Below are 23,239 nucleotides of genomic sequence, written 5' to 3' on the forward strand. Positions count from 1 at the left end.
GATGTTCCTTCGATAACTCCTCAAAATTGGGCTTGATTATTTTATCGGTGTTGATTTTCTAGGGCTTGGGAATCTTTTCGTTGCTAGACATGATGGATGATGATGATGATTGATCTTTAGTCCCCAGCGGAGTCGCCAAAAAATGTGTTCGCACATGAACACGTCACCGTGTACCCTCGATGCCGGAGGCGATGCACCGCAACTCATGTCGAAGGAGACCCGGCTGGAAGTGCGGTACACAAGCAATCCGTGGACACCTTTGTAGACCCGAAACCCCACACACCCGGGAGGGACCCCGCCAGGGCGCGCGGCGGCTATGGGCTGCCCTAGGTCGGCCTGAACGCCCTAGGGTCTCGTGGTTCGCCGCCCTGCAACAAGAAGAATGAACGAAGAACGAGGAAGAAGAAGAACAAGGGAGAAGGTAAAAGATAAAAAAGTGGTAGATGAGTTTGTCGATTGTGTGTTATTGTTCAATAGGCCGTCACCCCTCATGTATATAAGAGGCGGATAGACTTCCCGTACAAGGAAAGGTTAGAATTCACGTTCAAAACCCTAGTTTGGGTCCAACTTGGAATCCGAACTTTACAAAACTGTTCGGTTTATAATCTGGCTGCACCTTGTGGGTCACTTTTGAGGCAGTAAACAATCTCGGATAGAAATCGAGTAAAAAGAAGAGTTGTTCGTCCTGGAAAAACGAAAAACTTTCATTTTTTCATTTGACTCCATCTTAAGCCCTTAATCATCCCCGTACCGATCAAACTTACGAAAACTAGCAATTCCGATTTGGACCGGACTATTTACCGGACTGTCTATTGCGAACAGAAGGTTTGGACGATTTTCGCGATCTAGACCAGACAGTCTGGTCCAACTTCCGGACAGTCTGGTCCCAACAAAAGCTTTGGGCGATTTTCACGATCTGGATCGGACAGTCTGGTCCAATTTTCGGACAATCCGATAATGCCAATTTTTTCTGCAGCAACATTGTTTTGCCTTTAACTTTTGCATGCGACCTCAGATAAGACAATTTTTATATCAAAATCAACTGTTTCAACGAGACGCACGACTTTGATGTTGAAACTTTTTCCATCCGATGTCATCTTGATTGGGTTTTGTGCCATGCAAAAATCTGATGTCAACACCTTCTCGATAAAATCTGCTTATCACGTCAAGTGGAGACATCAAGTTCGATAATATGCCCCATGTTATACCTTCGACGTCCAGTGGTTCTAATCCTATTTGACCGAATGTTTGGAAGCTTGCATTGCCCGCGAAAGTAAAAGAAAAAATATTTGAAAAGCATTGCATGGAGTTATCCCAATGAAGTGTATTCTCGCGAACAACATATCGTCAATGATGGACATGCCTCAATCCCTTAGTATTTCAAGTGATATCCACTGTCCTAAATTATTTTTAGTTTGGAAGCCATGCTATTACACATTCCCGTCAGCTAATGTCTGAATATGTGTACATCAATTCATGCATTCTTATCCTTAAACTTGTTATGCAATCCTATATCTAAAACCGTTTCACTTTTCTCAGATATGGCATCTCGATATTCTTAAAATTTGTGAAGACGGGCTGTAAGATTATTGTTCTAGTGAGCTGTAAGATTATTGTTCCATTCTTCACTGGTACATCAGAGATCGAGGAGCCATGTAGTGGCGTACAATTTCCCTTAAGATGAACCAACTATTCCATTACTAACAATTTCTCGCAATATCTGACGTTTTCACATCTCCTCGATCAGATTTAAAAACAACAATTGCCCACAAAAGACTTTGCTGTTTTTCCAATCTGCATTCCTAGGCACTTTGCCTTTTCCTACTATCCCTCAGCTTGAAATCTACAGTACAGAGGTTAACTGAACTGTATATACAAGCCATGACCAATACATGTTTGGTAGTGCAGTAAATTCGTGCTAGATCTGGTGTAACCTTCTCGACAGAAGAAACATGTACAAGGTATTTCCATTGAGCTTGCTGAAGATTCTTGACAGCCAAACCAAAATGGCATACTGAAGACACAAGAAACATGTGGCAACTTTGATGGGTCATGAGCCTAGACAGAAAACAAAAGTCAAAGGTGTGCCTGGGGGTAAGAAAAACATCAAGCCAAAATAAAATATGCAATTACCTGCAACAATGAAGACCCTTCTTAAGAATTGCTCGAACTAAATAGAATCTTCAGGTTGTTTATATCCTTGAGAATTTCCATGTATTCCGAAATCCTATAGTGTACATCAGACTCCAGAACTGCAGCACTCAGAAGGAAGGCAAATTTGGTTATGATGTAACAGAATCTAGGCGGCTTACATATAGCAAATGCACGAATAAAATAACCAACTGCCCAACATAAAAAGAGGCAGCATGCTGAAGGTCTAAAATACACATAGTTAAAGGTCTGACCCCACCCCAGTCTATTACCATGGAATAAATTTCTTTCACCCCGCAAAAAAAAAGGGTATGACCCCAGAGACAAGACTGCACGCAAGGAGATGCAAGGAAAACAAAACTAAAACAGATAATAAATATTTTTATTTTCTTCTCTTCGCACACTATGAGTTGAGGACTAATTTTGCAACTACTGACACTAGAAATGCTCATCTAGGCATAGAGATAAAATGCTGATACAAAAATAATAATGTGCGCATTGTTAAGAGTCCTAGTGGCAAAAGGCAACTGTCAAGAGAGTAATTGTTGCTTTCCATGTCAAGTGTAGAATTGAACTTCCAGCATTAAACCACTTTTTTAATGTATAATAAATCAAGTCGCAGATATTGTGAAATAACTTCCGACACTTAAAAGTGGCAGATGAACAAAAAGTTTTATCAATTGATAAGCAACTGAAGACCACAATTGAACCGAAATGAAAAGAAGCAACCAAAATTTGTGTAGAATGTAGAGAACTTCAACATCACCAAATAACTTAAGGCACCGTTTCAATGTAGACATTCGGGCCAGGAATTGGTAATTGGCATTTGGCTAGCCCGAATGCCGCTGTTTGGGTGGCCAGGACATTCGTGCAAGGAATTGTCGCAGGATATTGTAGCCTTCTCTGTAACACTGGTGCGCCCCCTCCCCGAATTTGAAGCCCCGGTGCTCTGCATTCAGTAGAATCGTCTCTTCCTTGCCCTTTCACTCTTTCCCACACGAGAAAAAGAACAGGGTTACACGGGAGGACGGGACACCGAGGGAGAAGATGCTCCAAGCGGCGGAGCTCAACGGCAGCACAGCTCAGTGCTCCTCCTCTTCTCTCTTCTATCCGGCAATCCTCCGGCCATCTCCACCGGCTGGAGCTCCAATTTCCTGGGCATTTAGCGGCTGGGCCAGCGAGCACGCACCGCGGCGGGGCTAGCCTGGTGATGTCTGTGTGTGTGCTGTCTTGTGGCTGTGTGCATGCGTTGCTCTGTGGGGGCGTATGATTGTAGATTCAATATTTGACCATCCAAACAGGTAGTGGAATCGGTGCTCCTCATAGATTCCAAGTGCTAAATACATGAGCATCCAAACATTAAAATTAGCATTGACGTTCAATATCTTGGGATTTTTGGCATTTGAGCAAATTCAATGCCAAGCCATTGAATGTCTACATCCAAACAGAGCCTAACTGAAACCAGTAAAATGATAACTGATAGAACCTAATCTTCAGCTGAAATAACATAGAATGTACTTATCACTTACCTGAATTTTCCACATTTACCTCCTCAAGAATCTCAGCAATGTATTCCTTTGATGAACTTTGTATGGCGTTGATCTTCATTCTCAAGTTCTCACTCTCATTCTCTAGTGAATCTCTTTCCTTTAGTAGGAGAGGTAAATCCTCAATTGAACCTCCAAGCATATTAACTTGGAAGCCTTTAGATTCAGCGATGAACCTTTCCCTACAAAGAATATTAATAGTCAGAGACACTTATCCCTGATTTATTGTTCCACATGCTTCTTCGCTTGAAGCAAAAGAGTGAAAGAAACATATCTGAGTCAGGAGCAGCATTTTAGCTCCCATGAAAGGAGATAGTACGAAAAGTTCAGATTGTCATAGAATACGTAAAAAATTATACCTGCAAATGTTATGAGTCCTTTGTATGCTTACAACTTTCAATAAATTTGGTGATCCAGAAGCCATTTTTTACAACAAACTTTTTTTTTTTGCACAGGACGCAAAAATGTTCTTTCCATGATAATTTACAAGTGTAGAAAGGACATTTCTCAGAATTTTTTGACACACACGGATTGTTTTATTTTTCACCCTGGAGGACATGGAACTTTCAGCTTCTGCATTTGAGTTTCTGTAATAACTATGTTTAGTGAGATTTCTCTGCGAGCCATGAAAGGTAAAACAGGGGACGGGGACGGAGACAGCGAAACAGGCGCTGCTTTCTATGGCAAATAGCAAAGAGGAGAAAGTTTTCACTGGTTCAACACTACCTATTTTGCTGAAACGCAGGGCAAAATAAGAATAAGGACGTTGAGCAAAGTAAAGAAAGTCTCATCCACCAGCACAAACAGATGGTCAGGTGCCTCCCATCAAGATCGGATGGCCAATAAACATCGGCAGGGAGAGCAAGGCGGGTAGATAGCCCCGCATGATATCTTAACTTATGTCGCTACATTAGGGGCATAACTAAATACTTGAACTCTAGCAGACATGCTGAAGATTTACAGAAAGTTCCCAACATAAAGGTAAAATGAGTCCAAATAGTCATATCACCAACTATAATAGGAAACACTGCAGGAGGGGGCGAGGGGTGTTCTGCCACTGACTATAATATATTCGGATCATATTTTTTCATATAAGTGTGTTGGGGTTAATAGCCGTGTAATATCCCCATTGTATAAGGGATTTTGCATATTTACCACAACTGTACGTGTGTATATATCAGCCTACGTCCTCATGGAAATACAAGTTCATATTTCCTCAGAGTGCACTTAGGAATTTTATATGATTTATGGATCAAATGTAAACCATACATTTTATCATAGAATAGTTTCCTAATTGCATTCAGAGTAGCTTTCTGGAATTCCAAATTGTCCTCCATCGCTTTAAGTGAATCTGTTCCAGCAGCTGCTTAAAAAGTTAAAGCCGATTAGGTAGTCCACATACAACATTAGAATCATATGGCCTTGATATGCAGCAACAGAAAACATATAAATATGCTACACATCTTGAAAAAAAAGGGCAACCTGGTGCATGTAGCTCCCGCTTGCGCAGGGTCCAGGGAAGGGTCCGACCACTTTGGGTCTATAGTACGCAGCCTTTCCCTACATTTCTGTAAGAGGCTGTTTCCAGGACTTGAACCCATGACCTCATGGTCACAAGGCAGCAGCTTTACCACTGCGCCAAGGCTCCCCTTCGCTACACATCTTGAACAGATAATAAATTTTAAAATAGTGCTGTTATCTGTTGTTAAGAACCATGCATAACATGACACAATTGTTAGTAGAAGGGACTGATTTGCACCCCAACAGTCAGCTCTCGGTTGCTATAAAATCTCTGCAGTTTCGTATATGAAAGCATAGAAAGACTCCTCAAAAAACTACTTCATTTGCTTAACCTTATCACTTTCATATGTGCTTGTGCAAGATAACAAAGAGACAGATTAACTAATATGATATATCTGACCTGGTGGAAAAATTACGATGATTGCGGAAGAGCACAGCAAATGCTGCCACGGACGAGTCCAGACGATATTGACGCCCGACCTATGCAAACTGTAGGAAAGAGTTGGGTGGGGCATCGTGGGTGGCGGCATTAGAGAAAAGCGCAAGGACACTATAGAAGAAGAGCCCCGGGCAATGCGTGGGGCAGCATCCTCATGGGAATGTGCGACCATAGATGAGCCCCAGGCAGTGTGCAGGTCGAGACTAGGGAACTGCATTGAGGTTTAGTGCAGGAGATATCACTGAGGCCAAGTTCTGAGTCCGCACACACCGAGACTTGACACTAAGTCAGCGTGCAAGTCAGTGCTAGAAGGTAAGTCCACCCGTAGACTCCTTGGGTCCTTCTCTCCGATTTCTTAGGTGAAATGACTTCTCGACCAGGTACTCAAAGACTTTGCCCAACCGTTGTAGATATGAATCTAGACAGTAAACCTGTGGCAGGCCATAAAGAAATTATGGTGGGTTCTTTTGGATTTGGAAAAAAGGGATCGGCTCCCCCTCCCGAGGCGCTCGAACGAGCGTCGTCGGGAGACAACCCTAGCACCGTCACCCCCGGCCCTCCGCCCCGGCCCCCCCTCCCTCGCCGCCGGGGGCGCCGCCGGCCAAAGGCCGCGTGGCAGAGGCGGCGGCGGGGCGGTTTTCCTCCTGCACGCAGGTGGCTATCGTCGCGAGGCGCCTCCCCCTGCCCGCGGCGTCCGGTCCCAGCCGGCCCCTGCTCCGGCGCTCCTCCCCGCGTCCTCATGGCCTGCCGGCGCTGCCTCCTCCTCCCCCCCCCCCCCCCCCCCCGCGGCGCTCGTGGGGTCTTGTGGTCTCAAACGTGCTGGCGGCGAATCTGGGCATCCCTGCCCAGATCCGGCGGATGTGATGGTCCATCGACCGCCTCACGCCTAGTGTCGTAGGACCGAGCTCGTCTCGCGCCCGGTTGCAGGACCGGCCCGTCTCGCGCCCGGCAGCAGGACCGCGCTCATCTCGCGCACAGTGCAGCAGAACCGCTCGATGGAGGCTAGTTGTGGCCGGCCTATTGGGTCTCGGCGCTGGGTCCGACCAGGGGTGCGAAAGGCGGGTCCTTTCCGCTCGTCTCTTCGGTTGGGGTAGCGGCGGGTCTCGGGTGACTTGGTGTCAAGGTCTTGGATTCCGGGGCGGCGGCCCTGGTGGTGGTGGCGCGATGCTCATGGGCAGAGCTCGTGCCTCGGTGCTGCCCGGTTGCCACGGCCGTGTGGGCGGCATGGTAGCCGGGGTGTGGCGTTCGGTGGCGGTGAGTGTTGGCCGGGGTGAAAACCTGTTCTATCTTCGGACGGACTGGCAGCGGCGAAGAGCGCTCCCTTCTTGAAGGCGTCGTCGCGGCTCTCATTGCCCGTCGTGTTGCTCCAGGGGAAACTCTGATCCTCGGATCGGGCGGTGGCGGTGCTCCGGTGTCGTATCCTTCCTGAAGGCGCCGCCTTGGAGCCCACGGTTCCGTCATATGCGGCTTCACTTCTTCGCGGTGGCGTGTTCACGGTTGAAGCCCCCCGGCGGCTCTTGTAGTGCTAGGGATTGTGTTGTTGCGCTCAGCGCCTATGCATCCTACCTTGGGTGTGTGTGTGCGTGTGTTGTGGGTGAGTGCGGTTGTACCGGGCGCTGTTAATCATGGCTTTATATAAAGCGGGGCGAAAGCCTTTTTCGGTAAGAAATTATGGTAATCTTCTCCACCTTCAAAGAATCTTAAGAACCGAGGAAGCATATCGAGGTTCATGACATGATGGCACGCGAATCTTGACAGCACGCCGGCAGGATGAGTGGATGGCATGTGAAGCTTGACAGGATGCACAGGTCGATGACATGAGGAGCTTAGTGGCATGACCGAACGAGGAGCTCGATGGCAATGTCATGGGGCGAGCTTGATGGCGTGTGGAGGCTGACAGCATGACAGACCTTGGAAGGAAAGTGTGGTTGACTGCATTTTAGCTCACAGCACAACATAGCGAGATACCTTGTCAGCACGAAAATTGTGACCGGTATGGACTTAGCAGTGGAGGAGAGCGTGGAAACAGGGTAGCCTAAGGAACCCACCTCCAAGAAAATAACAATTAGAAAGAAAAGATAAAGTAACTACTCCCTGCAGTTCCTGTCATGTGGGGCACGTCTTACAGACGTGGGCCGCGCGGCCAGGAGCAGCCGACGGCCGCATCAGGCAAGGCGCAGGCTGGACAGGAGTCCTGATCCGGGCACATTAGTTCCTAGACTAGTTTATTTCGTATAGGTTTCTAGTTTGTTATTAGCCCATGGGGCCTTTATATATCAGATAGTTAGCACCCTTTAGGGATAAGCAATAAAGTTATTTCCTTCTATCTTCCCCTCCCGCATCATAGAGCAGCCAGGCAAAAACCCTAGCGCTCCTATCCACCGCGACTACGAACTACGTAGTCGAGGTCCTGCTGTCTTGGGCACCGAGGCCCTTGACAACTTGGTATCAGGTTCCAGGCGATCCTCCTCCTCGTCCACGCTCCATCCGCCGGCCGCTTTCCCCCCTGTGTCCGCGCCCAGCTCCCCGACATCGCCACAATCCGCTGCCGCCTCGGTCACTTCCGGCATGGCAGAACCGACCACCGCGGATCTGGCTAGGATGATCGAGGCCTTGACGGCCACGGTGACGTCCCTGCAGTCGTCCGTCACCGCACTCCAGAAGGACAAGTCCTCCTCTTCGTCCAGCGCTGCCGCCACCCATGATGGGCAGCACCACAATGATCGGCCGCCCAGGTTCCAGAAGATGGACTTCCCCAAGTTCGACGGCAAGTCTGATCCGCTCGCCTTCATCAACAGATGCGAGTCCTTCTTCCATCAACAACGGATCGCCGAGGAGGAGAAGGTGTGGATGGCGTCCTACAATCTCGAGGGTCCTGCCCAACTATGGTATATGCAGGTCCAGCGCGACGAGGGCACACCTCCGTGGCGCCGCTTCTCCGAGCTGCTCAATCTCCGCTTCGGGCCACCGCTGCGCGCTAACCCGCTGGGCGAACTAATGGCGTGCAAACGCACAACGTCCGTCGTCGACTTCCAGGAGCGGTTTGAGGCACTCCTTCCCCGGGCAGGCACCTTATCCGAGACACAGAAAGTGCAGATCTTCACCGCGGGACTCCAGCCACCCCTCAGCCTCGACGTGGAGATCCATAACCCACAGTCCCTCGCCGTCGCCATGAGCCTCGCCCGCAAATTGGAGCTGCGCGACCAGTGCGCGCTTTCCGCCGCGCCACCGGTGCGTTTTCCACAGAAGGGCATCCTGCCGACACCAGGACCACGCCTCGCGCCCCCCGCTCCGGCCCCACCAGCCGCACCTCAGCAGGGACACAATCTGCCGGACGGACGCCCAATCAAGCGTCTCTCCCAGACAGAGATGGAGGAACGCCGTCGCCTGGGCCTTTGCTTCAACTGTAACGAGAAGTTTGGCAGGGGCCACAACCGCGTGTGCCAGCGCATCTTTCTCCTCGACTTAGCGCCGGACGACGACGACGACGACGCGGCCTCCGCCACTGATGATGCATCGCGGGCCGACCCTCAAATCTCGCTCCACGCGATCGCCGGCGTGCGCACGAGTGAAACCATGCAGATGCAGATTGCTCTCGGAGGTGTCTCCCTCCTCGCCCTGATCGATTCAGGCTCCACCCACAACTTCATCGCCGAAGAGGCGGCCGCTCGTGCTACGTTACCGCCCCCCACCACAGAGAAGATGCGCGTCACGGTGGCCAACGGCGAGCGCGTTCCGTGCCAGGGCGCGTACCGCGTCGTGCCCTTCCGCATCGGCCACGAGGAGTTCGCGGAGGATTTCCTCGCCTTGCCGCTCGCGGGCTACGACATCGTCCTGGGCACGCAGTGGCTGGCGTCGCTCGGACCGATCCTGTGGGATTTCCGAGCCCTCTCCATGACATTCTGGCGGCGGGGCCATCGGGTGTGCTGGCACGGCATTGCAGGACCGGACGGGCCAGCCCTAAAATCATGCAGCGGCCGCGACTTCCTGGACGCCATCATCACCGAGTTCGACGGCATCTTCGCCGACCCCTCCGGCGTGCCACCGCCCCGCAGCCGCGATCACGGCATCACCTTGCTACCTGGTTCCGCCCCGGTGGCCGTCCGTCCGTATCGATACCCGGCCGCGCACAAGGACGAGCTGGAGCGTCAGTGCGCCGCCATGCTCGCCCAAGGTATCATCCGTGTGAGTTGTTCCGCATTCTCGTCCCCGGTACTGCTGGTCCGCAAGGCCGACGGGTCCTGGCGCTTCTGCATCGATTATCGCGCCCTGAACGCCATTACTGTCAAGAATGCATTCCCGATTCCGGTGGTGGACGAACTCCTCGACGAGCTACGGCACGCTCGTTTCTTCACCAAGCTCGATTTACGTTCAGGCTACCACCAGGTGCGGATGCGTGCGGAGGACATCCCGAAGACAGCTTTCCGTACTCCTGACGGCCTCTACGAGTTTCTGGTGATGCCGTTCGGACTCTGCAACGCGCCGGCCACGTTCCAGGCCCTCATGAATGATCTGCTGCGGCCATACCTGCGCCGTTTTGTTCTCGTCTTCTTTGACGACATCCTCATTTTCAGCGAGACATGGGCTGACCATCTCCGACATGTGCGCACCGTCTTCACGGTCCTGCACCAGCACCGGCTCTTCGTCAAGCGCTCCAAATGCGCGTTCGCCGTTGAATCAATCGCATACCTGGGTCACACCATCTCCGCTGCAGGCGTGGCCATGGATCCGGAAAAGGTGCAGGCAGTGGCGGACTGGCCGCAACCACGCTCGGCGCGCGCGGTTCGGGGCTTTCTCGGCCTTGCGGGGTACTACCGCAAGTTTGTCAAGGACTTTGGCGTGGTTGCCGCGCCCCTGACGGCCCTCCTTCGCAAGGATGGTTTCTCTTGGTCGCCGGAGGCGGCAGCAGCTTTTAACACCCTCAAGACGGCAATCACCACGGCTCCCGTCCTCGCGTTACCGGATTTTACACGGCCGTTCATCGTCGAGTGTGACGCATCGACGTACGGTTTCGGGGCCGTCCTTCTTCAGGACCACCACCCGGTGGCTTTCTTTAGCCGGCCAGCCGCGCCACGTCACCGTTCCCTGGCAGCGTATGAACGGGAACTCATCGGCCTGGTGCTTGCGATTCGCCATTGGAGGCCGTACCTATGGGGGCGCCAGTTTGTGGTAAAAACGGATCATTACAGCCTCAAATTTCTGCTTGACCAGCGTTTGGCCACCATCCCGCAGCATCATTGGGTTGGCAAACTCCTGGGATTCGACTTTACGGTGGAGTACAAGGCAGGTAGTACCAACACGGTGGCGGATGCACTTTCCCGCCGCGACACGGAGGAGACGACGATCATGGCGGTCTCAGGGCCTCGTTTCGACTTCATCAATCGCCTCCGGCAAGCGACGTCCACTGATCCGGCGCTCGTCACACTGCGGGAGGATATCACAGCAGGTGCGCGGCAACAACCTTGGGCGCTCTCCGACGGCCTCGTTACTTTCAACGGCCGCCTCTACATTCCGCCGTCATCCCCGCTACTCCAGGAGATTCTCAGTGCCGTGCACGATGATGGGCATGAAGGCGTCCTGCGCACATTGCATCGTCTCCGCCGCGATTTCCACGCACCTAACCTTCGCAAGACGGTGCAGGAGTACGTCCGCACTTGCGGTACTTGCCAGCGGTACAAGTCCGAGCACTTGCACCCCGCTGGGCTGCTACTGCCGCTGCCGGTGCCCACGGGCGTGTGGACTGACATCGGCATCGACTTCGTGGAAGCGCTTCCTCGAGTAGGCGGGAAGTCTGTCATCCTCACCGTGGTGGATCGCTTCAGCAAGTATTGCCATTTTGTGGCGTTAGCCCACCCATACACGGCAGAGTCAGTGGCACAGGTGTTCTTCGCTGAGGTTGTTCGTCTCCATGGCGTGCCGCAGTCCATGGTCTCTGACCGCGACCCCGTCTTCACCTCCGCTTTTTGGCGAGAGCTCATGCGCCTCACGGGGACAAAGCTGCACATGACGTCAGCATTTCACCCGCAGTCGGATGGTCAAACGGAGGCTGCTAACAAGATCATTGTGATGTATTTACGGTGTCTTACCGGGGATCGTCCCAAGCAGTGGCTCCGGTGGCTTCCCTGGGCTGAGTACATATACAACACCGCCTACCAGACAGCAACCCAAGAGACTCCGTTCAAGCTTGTGTATGGCCGTGACCCTCCCACTATTCGCTCTTACGAGCCCGGCGACACACGGGTGGCTGCAGTGGCCAGGAGCATGGCTGAGCGCGACGAACTTATCGAGGACGTCCGCTATCGTCTACAACAGGCACAGGCGGTCTATAAGTCCTACTACGACAGACGTCATCGGGACATTCGGCATGAGGTGGGCGATTGGGTTTGGCTTCGCCTTCGACAGCGCGCCGCGTCCTCTCTCAACTTGCCAACCAGGGGCAAGCTCAAGCCACGATTCTATGGGCCGTACCGCATTTCAGAAGTGATCAACGACGTGGCATACCGTCTTGAGCTTCCGGCACGCTCGCGCCTCCATGACGTGTTCCACGTGGGCCTCCTCAAGAAGTTCTTCGGCATTCCTCCAACTACACCGCCGGGATTGCCTTCGATCCACAACGGGGCGGCTGTTCCAGAACCAGAGCGCGTGACTCGTGCGCGCCTAGCACGCGGCGTTCGCCAGCTACTCGTCCACTGGAAGGGTGAAGCAGCTTCGTCAGCTACATGGGAGGATCTTGACAGTTTCGTCGAGCGCTACCCCGCTTTTCAGCTCGAGGACGAGCTGCTCGTCGAGGGGGGGAGAGATGTCATGTGGGGCACGTCTTACAGACGTGGGCCGCGCGGCCAGGAGCAGCCGACGGCCGCATCAGGCAAGGCGCAGGCTGGACAGGAGTCCTGATCCGGGCACATTAGTTCCTAGACTAGTTTATTTCGTATAGGTTTCTAGTTTGTTATTAGCCCATGGGGCCTTTATATATCAGATAGTTAGCACCCTTTAGGGATAAGCAATAAAGTTATTTCCTTCTATCTTCCCCTCCCGCATCATAGAGCAGCCAGGCAAAAACCCTAGCGCTCCTATCCACCGCGACTACGAACTACGTAGTCGAGGTCCTGCTGTCTTGGGCACCGAGGCCCTTGACAGTTCCCTAACTGGTCATTTTGGACATTGACACAATTTCTACAACAAAACTTTGACCACCAAATTTTATAGCAATATATTCATAACATTCGACAAAATCATGTATGCGTTTTATGAGGAGAACTTATGCACATGATTTTCAAGTATCTAATATAAATATTTTCAAAGGCATTAGTACTCAAAGTTCTCAAAGGTTGAAGCAGTCTATGTACAAAGGACCACTTAAATGGGGGTGGAAATTACTAAGGAGCACAACTCCTGAATCTAAGTAATAGACGAAAGGGTTATTTCTTTAGCTGATAAAATCAAGCATTGCTGGTGCCAAAATACAGTGGTTCTTGTGCTACAGTACCACACGTGAATAGCAGCATCCTTCTATCCTGCCTTGCTATAGAATCTTTGGCAATAACACATGGATATTTTGTTCTTGGTACATATAAATACCACTACAGCTAAGTGACTTCTATCAGCAAAGTCAGTCATCATATAGTAATTGCATGATTAAGGCAATAGTTACCTTCCACTTGCATAAGCCCATCAAGTTCAAACTCAGCAACCGATACTCCTTTCATTAGCTCAGACTCCTTCACGAGATAGTCCTTTTCAGTTTCAGAATGCTTCACTATTTCTGACTCTGTTTCCCTGGTCCTTTGTATATTCTGTTCAATCTCTTCATTGACCTAATTAAGGGAATGATCGAGAAAAGAAGAGCATAGTTAGCCTCATAAGATGTATAACGTTGAAATTCCACATGCTAATAACATCTAATGAGTATATAGAAAATTCATTATTCGCATCCAGATTCAAATAGCCACATTGCCAGAGATACACATCTATACTCCTACATAGTGTATCAATGTGAACAATGATAGGTACACCCTATACTGTCCCCAACACATTCTGCATGACTTGCATGCCATTGATTCAATATATCGGACGGTGAGAAATGCTCTGGACACTTCAACAATGTGACCGTACAGCTGCAAATCCCTGAATTCTGGGCCGTTGATTGGTCGAATCGGACAGCTACTGTTCTCCATATGTGGTGGACCAAGTTCCAGAAATTTGAAATTTCAAGCACAGGCTGGCAGCCTCCTGACACAGTTCCAGAAATTTAGTAAGTATTATAAATCCATATACGTCCAATAATTTTACATCATGTTCGCTTAACAGCCAGGACCAGGCATTCCTTCTACAAGATAATACTTACTAAATTATTCGTTGTAATGAGATGTGCTCTCATACATAGACCAATAACTAGAAAGTTAGCGGCAACTGTTAAGATATTCCTATCAACCAACTATCCCAAAAGACCAATCTGATAGGAAGAGTAGATATAATATACCTACCCCCCCCCCCCCTCCCCTCCTTCCCCTTCACATCCGATGTGGATATGGAATGATCAACACCTCCTTCCCATGCCGGACGTGGTGTGGATAAATGATTGGGGAAAGGGAGGACCGAGACTTGAACCCAAAACCTCAAGTTCGATAGCATGTCAGGATATTCCTATCAACCAACTATCCCAAAAGATCAATCTGATAGGAAGAAGAGATATAATATACTCCCTCTGTAAAGAAATAGAAGAGATCTAAACACTCTTATATTTCTTCACAGAGGGAGTACTTAACAGCAACAAGTCATATGTTCTGTTTGGGCAACTATTTCATGAATACATGTAGCCAACATATTAGTCTACCCCATAAATTCATATTCCTAGGATGTTTTCTTGTAAGCACAAAACATACCAATAGAGGGGGGGATAAGGACCTTGGCAATACCATAATGATAATTATGATACTGCAAACCTTATAATAAGTTATAAAAAAACAATTGATATCAAGCAAAAGTACATTAGGTCAGCCAAAACGCAAACTTCACAAAGACAATAAAATGACACAATAGCAGGTAGAATGACTGAATTTTCATCCGCCCTCAAATGCTAGAATAACACAAACTACTTGTCATGTTTTCTTCAACGAGCTAATGTAAGACAGAGTAGAATCAAATTCTCAAAAAAAGTCAAGTAACAGAGAATGACCAGAGAATAGATAGAGAGGGAAGAAGACAAACTGGGATGAGTTGGCCATGGCGGCCGCCAGAGCTTCGAGCCGGCGGCGGCCGCTGTTGGAAAATGCCCACTCTCCACTCGCCAAGTGGCTGACCCATGCAGACCGATTCGCCCGGACCTCAACGTCCGCGTGCACTACGTGCGCATCTCTCCCTGCATGCTAGGATAGCTAGCTTATCGCTTGTAACCACTCACGATCTTCCTGCTCCCTCTCTCTCTTGTAACTCTATATGTACAGCCGGCCGCAGTGAATAGAGCAGTGTGAGTGTTTTGCATAACCTAACTTGGTATCAGACGCGAGCATCTCCGATCCTCCTTTTTCTCTCCGCTTCCGCCATGAACCGCCTCCTTCGCCTCACCCGCTCGGAGGACTTCGACTCGCCGGCGACCGAGCCCTTCGCCGCGGTCCCTCCCGCCACCGCCGCGCCCGCCGCGGCCCGTCCTGCCCCCGCCGCGGTCCCCGCGACCCGACGCGCGCCCCTCGCCGACCGCGGCAAGACGCCCGTCCCCAGCGGCGCTGGGGCCTCGTCCTCGTCTACCCCAGCCCCTCGCGCCCCACCACCCATGGGCATCCTCCGGACTGCGGGCAGCATCGCCGTTCCCCGCCTCGCGCTGGGCGGCCCCGGCGGCGCCGTCGTCCCGCACCGCGGCCTTGGTGCCCCCGACGCCGGCCCCTCCTCCGTCGCCGGCCTGCCGCCCTCCATCGCGCACTACTTCGCCGGCAAGCTCCAGCTTGAGTCCGGTAACTACTCCCGGTGGCGACAACTTTTCTATATCATCTCTTGCAAACATGAAGTGCAGCACCACCTTGATGTCGCCACCGCGCCGCTCGATCAAAGCGCCATCTAGCGTAATGATGATCTGACCATGGTGCTGTGGATGCACGGCGTGGTCGCCGAAGAGCTCATGGACGTGGTGGCATCCCCGGACAGCTCCGCCTACGACATCTGGACGCAACTCCACCTCCTCTTCTGATGAGGACATGACTACCTTGGATATGACCAAAAATATTGCATATATGCATATTTGTCAGGTGATTTCTAGTGCAAACTATTCAATAATCTATTTATGTTATCCAGAACAAAAATACTTCACACATTTTTGTGTTTTGTCTAATTGCAGGTGTATGGAACATTTGTACAATCCACATATGAAGATAAGGAAGAAAGAGATGTTTATTTGCTGTCCAAAAAGTTCTCTCACGTCACTTTTGGCCCAAGAGAAGATAGAGTCCAAGTCTCTCACGTTCTGGATTCAGATTCGGACTGCACAGACACACCTGACTCAAAACGCACACAAGTTTTTCATACGGACTCCGAATTGGGTGATTCTTTTTTTGTTGGAAACTAGATTTCGTGCACTTTCCAACCCAATTGGAATCACCTTCAAATTCGTCCGGAGCGTTGAGTTGTGGACGAAACAATCTGATGCTGCAGCAGAATCCGAGTCAAACTACAAGTCCAAAGGTGTTACATCACCTCCACTTGGGCCCATTGGCCTTGTACGACCTAGATTTAGTTTTAGGCTGCCTGGGGACGTCCTCCCACCTCCTTGGCCGCCACCCCTTGCTCCTATATAAGTAGATCCATCTAGTAGCTTTTCCTGGGGATTTGTTTAGTTAAAAGTTAGCCATTGCAACTTCGTGTACTTCGTTTGTGTCCAACGACCAGACCAAGACCGCTTCCGGATCCCCACCATTATCAATACCTCATATATATTTGCAATATTCAGATTGCTTTATCATATTCTTGCTCGTTCTTCGATTGCTTGCAGGAATAGACCTTCGTGGTCAGGCTGACCGTGCTTCCGGCCTCGTCAGTAACCTCAGGAGATTGGTTTAGCGATTGCTAAGGCGCAACGTCGTGCACGTTTGTAGTCGGATCGTCAAAGTCATCTCCACCAAATCGATAGTTATCATCTCATCGAAAGATCGGGACACCCCCGCCTCTATCATCTTCATGGACAACCAGCCGGGGCGCGCCGTCGTCCTCGGCGCGGAGTTCCGGAACTTCGTCCAGGGCAATCTCTCCATCGCCGAATACAGCCGGCGGCTGAAGACCCTGGCCGACGCACTCGAGGACGTCGGCGAGCACATCTCCGATCAGGCCCTGACGCTACAGCTCATCCGCGGCCTGAACCGCAAGTTACAGATCATGGCGACACTTCTTCCCATGCAGTCGCCCTTCCCCTCCTTCGTGCAGGCGCGTTCCCGTCTTCTCATGGAGGAGATTTCCGCGAACGAGAGGGCGCGGTTGGATGGCCGTCCAGAACTCCTGGCTGCGGCGCTCACCATCGGGCAGGCGCCGCTTGGCGGCTCCTCCGCTGATCGCGGCCCTGACCGTGGCGGCTCCTCCAACGACAAGGGCAAAGGCCCTGCTGCTTCCCCAACCAGCGACAACAGAGGCCCACACGGGCATGGTCGCGGCCGCGGCCGCGGTGGCCAGTCGTTCGGTGGCGGCCCTGCCGGCCGTGCCGCGCCTCCCTCCGGCCCAGCCTCACAGATCTCCACGGGCTACTTTGCTCCCTACGGCGCCCTCATTCCCGGCCTGCCTGCACCCCGTGCACCGTGGGCCGCCCCCAACGCCGCCGGCGTTCTAGGCCCGCGACCTCCTGCACCTCACCAGGCGTACCCGGTGGCCGCCCCTTCATCGAGCGGGCCGACCTGGGAGCAGTACAACCAGCTATAAGCTGCTCTCCAGGGGCTCTCCATCCAGCAGCAGCAAGCCAGCGGCGCGCCGGAATGGTTCCTCGACACGGGCCCGCTTTCTCTCTCGAAGCCGCCTAGCCTCGCAATGGCTACACCCAGAGATTCTAAACGGGCGCCTAATCGGCCCGCGCCGCCAACTCTAGTGTCCCGTCAATCCATTCGTCATCTCATACTTGCCGGCGACAAATCAATAAACTGGGCGTAGGAATATCTAGACAGCTGCAAAATAAAATGAAAGCAGCAAGGGAGCTCGGTGAATTGTGGACCTTGTCAAGCATGTCCTTGAGGGAGGAGATGTGGCGGAGGATGGCGCCTGAGTCCTCCGCCATCGGGGAACCGGCGGCGCGAGCAGAATCGTCCCCTTTTTTTCCTAGAGCGAAAGGGGGACTTGGAAGGACTTTTTATTTCGCCCCGCTTTATATAGTACTGAATCTGTTCCTTTATAAAGTGTATTTGTTTCTTATGAAATTCTAGAATGTAAGGTGTATTCGTTCTAATTCCTCGTAATTCCCTTGTTAGCCCTAAAAAAACTACTTTTTATCATGTGTATCTCTTGTAGCAAAAGAATGAAAGTATCTCTGTGTCGATTGCACGTATCTCTTACTTTTCTGGACTAACTGATTTACTTGTCACTAACCAACAAATTCCTAACATATTTATAATTATGTGGTTTGGTCACCGTGCCAATTTTCCTTATGCCATTCTAGGTTTTGACATTTTACTTTTACCACTCTTAACTTTTGACAATTATCACAATTGCCATTCCGTGTCAAAAGCAAAATTATTTTATTTTATTTTTATCACTCTTAGCTTTTGAAATGTATCACAATTGTCACTCTGAATATTTTACTTTTGCCAAGGGAGTGACAATTGTGATAATTGTCAAAAACTAAGAGTGGCAAAAGTAAAATGTCAAAATCTACAGTGACATAAGAAAAATTGGCAAAATCTAGAGTGGCAAAAACAAAATTCCCCCTTACGTAAAGGTACAGAGGGAGTATAAAGCAACAACTGCTAACAAATTGAACCGGTACAAACGACAACACACTACACGAGACCCACACTCACCCAGTGCAAGATACATAGGTGCCAAAGAGCTACAACAACAACACACCGAAAGACTCGACGTAGACTACAAGATAAGATAGAAAACATCACTATGGAGCCGTCGACGCTCTTCCGATGAGAAACCAAGAAGAGGTAAAGTTGAGAATCGACGAGCCCGTGCGCTCCAAGACGGTGCCTCCGGGAAGGGCACGACACTGCTGAGCTGTCACCGCCTGATCCAAGGATCAGATTTGCATCCGGAGCACGACGAAGGGTGGGAGCAACCATAAAAGAGACTTCAGGAAGATGACTATGCCCACAGGTGCCGCCTTCGTCGGTCTGGCCTAGACCAGACAGGGTTTTCACCCTGCTAAGCATCCTCCTCCTTTGACATCGGTGCAGTCAGACACATGAGCCCTAGCCGAACACCGCTGCAGACTGTCGAAATGACAGCCACCACGCCGCCCAGGCGGCCATGACCGCTAGCCGCTCGCGCCCGAGCCATGGACTCAGCCCACGAGCACCACGACTCCCACCACCTGAGTCGCCGTCCAGGAAACAAGATGCCCCGAAGGTCCTCCATGGATGTGTGATGAACCGACCAGCAAGCTCCCACCATTGATAGAGCTGTCAGTGACCGGAACGACCAAATCGATCAAGGAACAACTAGGTCGGGGAAGAGGCAAGGTGGGAGCGGACTACGTCGATGCCCGACACCCCTACTAGTGATAGGTGGCCCGACTCCATCGACACCACCCATTCCTCCCACCACCTCTCTAAACATCACGCCTGACGCGCAACGAGGGCTCCCTACCTGGATCTGCACCTGGTTCAAAACGGCCACCCGCTCGATGGCGCGAGGAGCCGGACCGGCCACCACCAGCAACCATGGGAGAGATCCAGGAGCATCCACAAGAACTGCACGCAAACGAGCCAACGTCAAAGGCCTCCCGGCCGCCGCTGCGCCATGACCCGCACACCACCTTGAGCCGCCACCACACCGACAAACCACACCATCATGAACCGATCCAGACCACCACCATGGATTCCCCACCATGCCGTGGCAACCAAATCCATCGAGGGACCACCTCACCATCGGCAACCGCCATACTGGCAGCAGCTGGTTGCGTGCCACTGCGGTCCACTCCCAGCACCACACGCCGGGTCGTGGCCAGCCCCCACACCGCCTACCATGGGTGAGCCGCCAGATCCAGATTGAGATGGGTCACCACCACTATCAGGCCCGCAACGCCACCACCACCATGGCCGCACCCAACAGACCACACTGTGTAGCCCTCCATGCAGGGGGCAACAGCCACCAGCGTCGTCGCGCCCCACACAGTGATGCGTCTTAGAACGACGAGGTCGTCCCATGCCGCCCACAACCGGTTGGAGAGGAGAGGAGTGATGGGGAACATTGCATCAAAATTAAAAAAATCGTAGGGAACACCCAAGATCTAATCTAGGAGATTGATACGTCTCTGTCATATCTACTTTTTCTAATGCTTTTCCTCTTGTTTTGAACTCTAATTTGACATGATTTGAATGAAACTAACCCGGACAGGCGATGTTTTTAGCAAAACTACTATGGTGTTGTTTTTGTGCAGAAATAAAAGTTCTCAGATTGGAACGAAACTTTTTGGAGAACTTTTATACAATAAAAGAAAAATACTAGAGCCAAGAACCACCGAAGGGGGGGACCTAGGTGAGCACAACCCACCAGGGCACCCCCTCCCCCTTAGGCGCGCCCAGGTGGGTTGTGCCCACCTGGTGGCCCCACAGACCTTGATTCCAGCGCTGTAAAATCCTATTTTTCCAGAAAAAAATAGGAAGGAAGAATTATCTCGTTCGTGATACGGATCCACCACCACCTCATGTTCTTTATTAGGAGGCCAGATCTGGAGTCCGTTTTGGGCTCCAAAGAGGGGAATCTTCGATCTTCATCATCATCAACCCTCCTTCATCACCAATTTCATGATGCTCCCCACAGGGAGTGAGTAATTCCTTCGTAGGCTCACTGGTCAGTGAGGAGTTGGATGAGATTCATCATGTAATCGAGTTAGTTTTGTCAGAGCTTGATCCCTGGTATCCACTATGTTCTGAGATTGATGTTGATATGACTTTGCCATGCTTAATGCTTTTCACTTTGGGCCCGGGTGCCATGATTTCAGATCTGAACCATTTATATTATCACCATTATATCTATGTTCTAGATCTGATCTTGCAAGTTATATTCACCTATTACGTGTTATGATCCGTAAACCCCGGAGTGACAGTAGTCGGGATACTTTTTGGTGATGACCGTAGTTTGAGGAGTTCGTGTATTCACTATGTGCTAATGCTTTGTTTCGGTTCTCTATTAAAAGGAGGCCTTAATATCCCTTAGTATCCATATGGACCCCGCTACCACGGGAGGGTAGGACGAAAGATGTCATGCAAGTTCTTTCCATAAGCATGTATGACTATTTATGGAATACATGCCTACATTATATTTATGAACTAAAACTAGTTTTGTATCGCCCTAGGTTATGACTGTTATATGATGAATATCGTCCAACGAATCCATGGATCCAATGCCTACGAATTTCTCTTATATTGTTCTTGCTAAGTTACTACTGCTACTATTACTGCTACACTTGCTACAAAATCGTTGCTATCATTGTTACCGTTATTGTTACTGTTACCACTGCTATCAAAACTATCATACTACTTTGCTATTGATCACTTTGCTGCAAATAATTAATCTCCAGGTGTGCTTGAATTGAAAACTCAGCTGCTAACACTTGCAAATAGTCTTTAGCTCCCCTTGTGTCGAATCAATTGGGTTGAATACTCTACCCTCGAAAACTGTTGCGATCCCCTATACTTGTGGGTTATCAAGACCTTTTTCTGGCGTCGTTGCCAGGGAGCATAGCTATATTTGTTGAGTCACTTGGGATTATTATCAATTTATCACTGTGAAGAATCTGAAGGATACCAAGACTAAAATATTTCCCTCTAAGACGAGGGGAGGTAAGGAACTGCCATCTAGCTCTACATTTGATTCACCTTCTATTTTGAGTAAACTTGCAACACCGCCACATGCTATTAATTCGTATATGTCGCAAGTTATTGATGATTCTATATCTATGGATAATGCTTATGATGATGCTAGTACCTTGCTTGATGATAATGTGCCACTAGGTGAATTTCTTGATGAACAAATTGCTAGAGCTGAAGTTATTGAGAATGCTGAAACTGATGAAATCATTGAATCTGGAAATCTTGAGACACCTATTAGACTTAGTCCTCCTAGATATGAATTTCCTAAGATACCGGAAGGTTATGTTATGGATGAGGAGACAACTAGAGACTTTCTTGCTCGCAATGATAGGGATGATCTTAAGAAATTATTATGCAAACTGAAGGAGAAATCTTTGAATGCTAGAATGAAACGTGATCCTAAGTTTTCTACTTCACCTATCTTTGTTGATGATAAGGATTATGAATTCTCTGTCGACCCAGAGTTGATTACTTTGGTTGAATCTGATCCTTTCCATGGTTATGAAACTGAAACTATTGTGGCACACCTTACTAAGTTGAATGATATAGCCACCCTATTTGCTCATCTAAGAAAATTTGCTACTATTATATTCAAGTTATTTCCATCCTCATTAAAGGGTGATGCTAAGACTTGGTATAATACTCTTGCTCCTGGTTGTGTGCGTAGTCCCTAGGATATGATTTACTACTTCTCTGAAAAATATTTTCCCGCTCATAAGAAACAAGCTGCCTTACAGGAAATATTTAACTCTGTGCAAATTGAAGAAGAGAGTCTCCCACAAGCTTCTCCAATTGTTGAATGTTTTGCCTGATCATCCTCTTAAGAAAAATGAAATACTTGATATCTTCTATAATGGACTAACCGATGCTTCTAAGGAGTTCCTAGATAGTTGTGCTGGTTGTGTTTTGAGGGAACGAACTGTTGAACAAGCTGAAGAATTACTGAATAACATATTGAAAAATCATGATGATCGGACTCTTCTTGAACCACCGCCTAAACCCACTCCGAATAAGAGGAGTATCTTATATCTCAGTCCTGAAGATTTGCAAGAGGCAAAGAAATGTATGAAGGAGAAAGGTATTAAAGTCGAGGATGTCAAAATTTTACCTCCTATTGAAGAAATACATGGGCTTGATACACCACCACTTAAGGTGGTAGAGGTAAATTCTTTAAAGAAATTTAATGGTAATGACAATCCTTACAATATGCATCCTAGTCAATGCCTTCTATGAGTTTGATAACTACATTAGAAAACAAGATCACTTCAATGCAAATGTTATGAAACAATTGAAATACAATTCTGATATGATTGTTTGCTTGAGTGACTTGTTATTCAGAATCTCAAATGATGTTAGAGGTGTAGGAAAACACGCTTCTATGGTTCAAACTCAACTAGAACAAGTTGCTAAATCTCAGAGAGAATTGCTTGATGAAATGAATAATAATATCAATGATCATGATGTTAGGGTAATTACTAGAGGAGGTAGAATGACTCAGGAACCACTTTATCCTGAGGGACACCCTAAAAGAATTGAACAAGACTCTCAAAGAATTAACACTGATGCACGTACTCCTACCA

At 49.6% G+C, this 23,239-nt stretch overlaps 1 protein-coding gene across 2 annotated transcripts; it reads right to left on the reverse strand.

Annotated features, from left to right (window-relative positions):
• Positions 1–1,598: 1,598 nt before the first annotated feature.
• Positions 1,599–17,991, reverse strand: LOC123043231 (uncharacterized). Of its 2 annotated transcripts, none has more exons than XM_044465626.1 (6): positions 17,837–17,991; positions 13,310–13,472; positions 4,968–5,061; positions 3,681–3,880; positions 2,134–2,252; positions 1,599–2,058 (listed from the first exon to the last, which is right to left on the reverse strand). In XM_044465626.1, the coding sequence occupies exons 1-5, from the start codon at positions 17,897–17,899 to the stop codon at positions 2,155–2,157; spliced, it is 618 nt and encodes a 205-aa protein (XP_044321561.1). In that variant the 5' UTR covers positions 17,900–17,991; the 3' UTR covers positions 1,599–2,058; positions 2,134–2,154. The 2 variants fall into 2 exon arrangements, with proteins under 2 accessions (XP_044321561.1, XP_044321552.1); XM_044465617.1 differs by lacking the exon at positions 17,837–17,991 and adding an exon at positions 15,671–15,989.
• Positions 17,992–23,239: the final 5,248 nt, after the last annotated feature.

Source organism: Triticum aestivum, chromosome 1A, assembly GCF_018294505.1.
Source record: "Triticum aestivum cultivar Chinese Spring chromosome 1A, IWGSC CS RefSeq v2.1, whole genome shotgun sequence".
Taxonomy (NCBI): Eukaryota; Viridiplantae; Streptophyta; class Magnoliopsida; order Poales; family Poaceae; genus Triticum; species Triticum aestivum.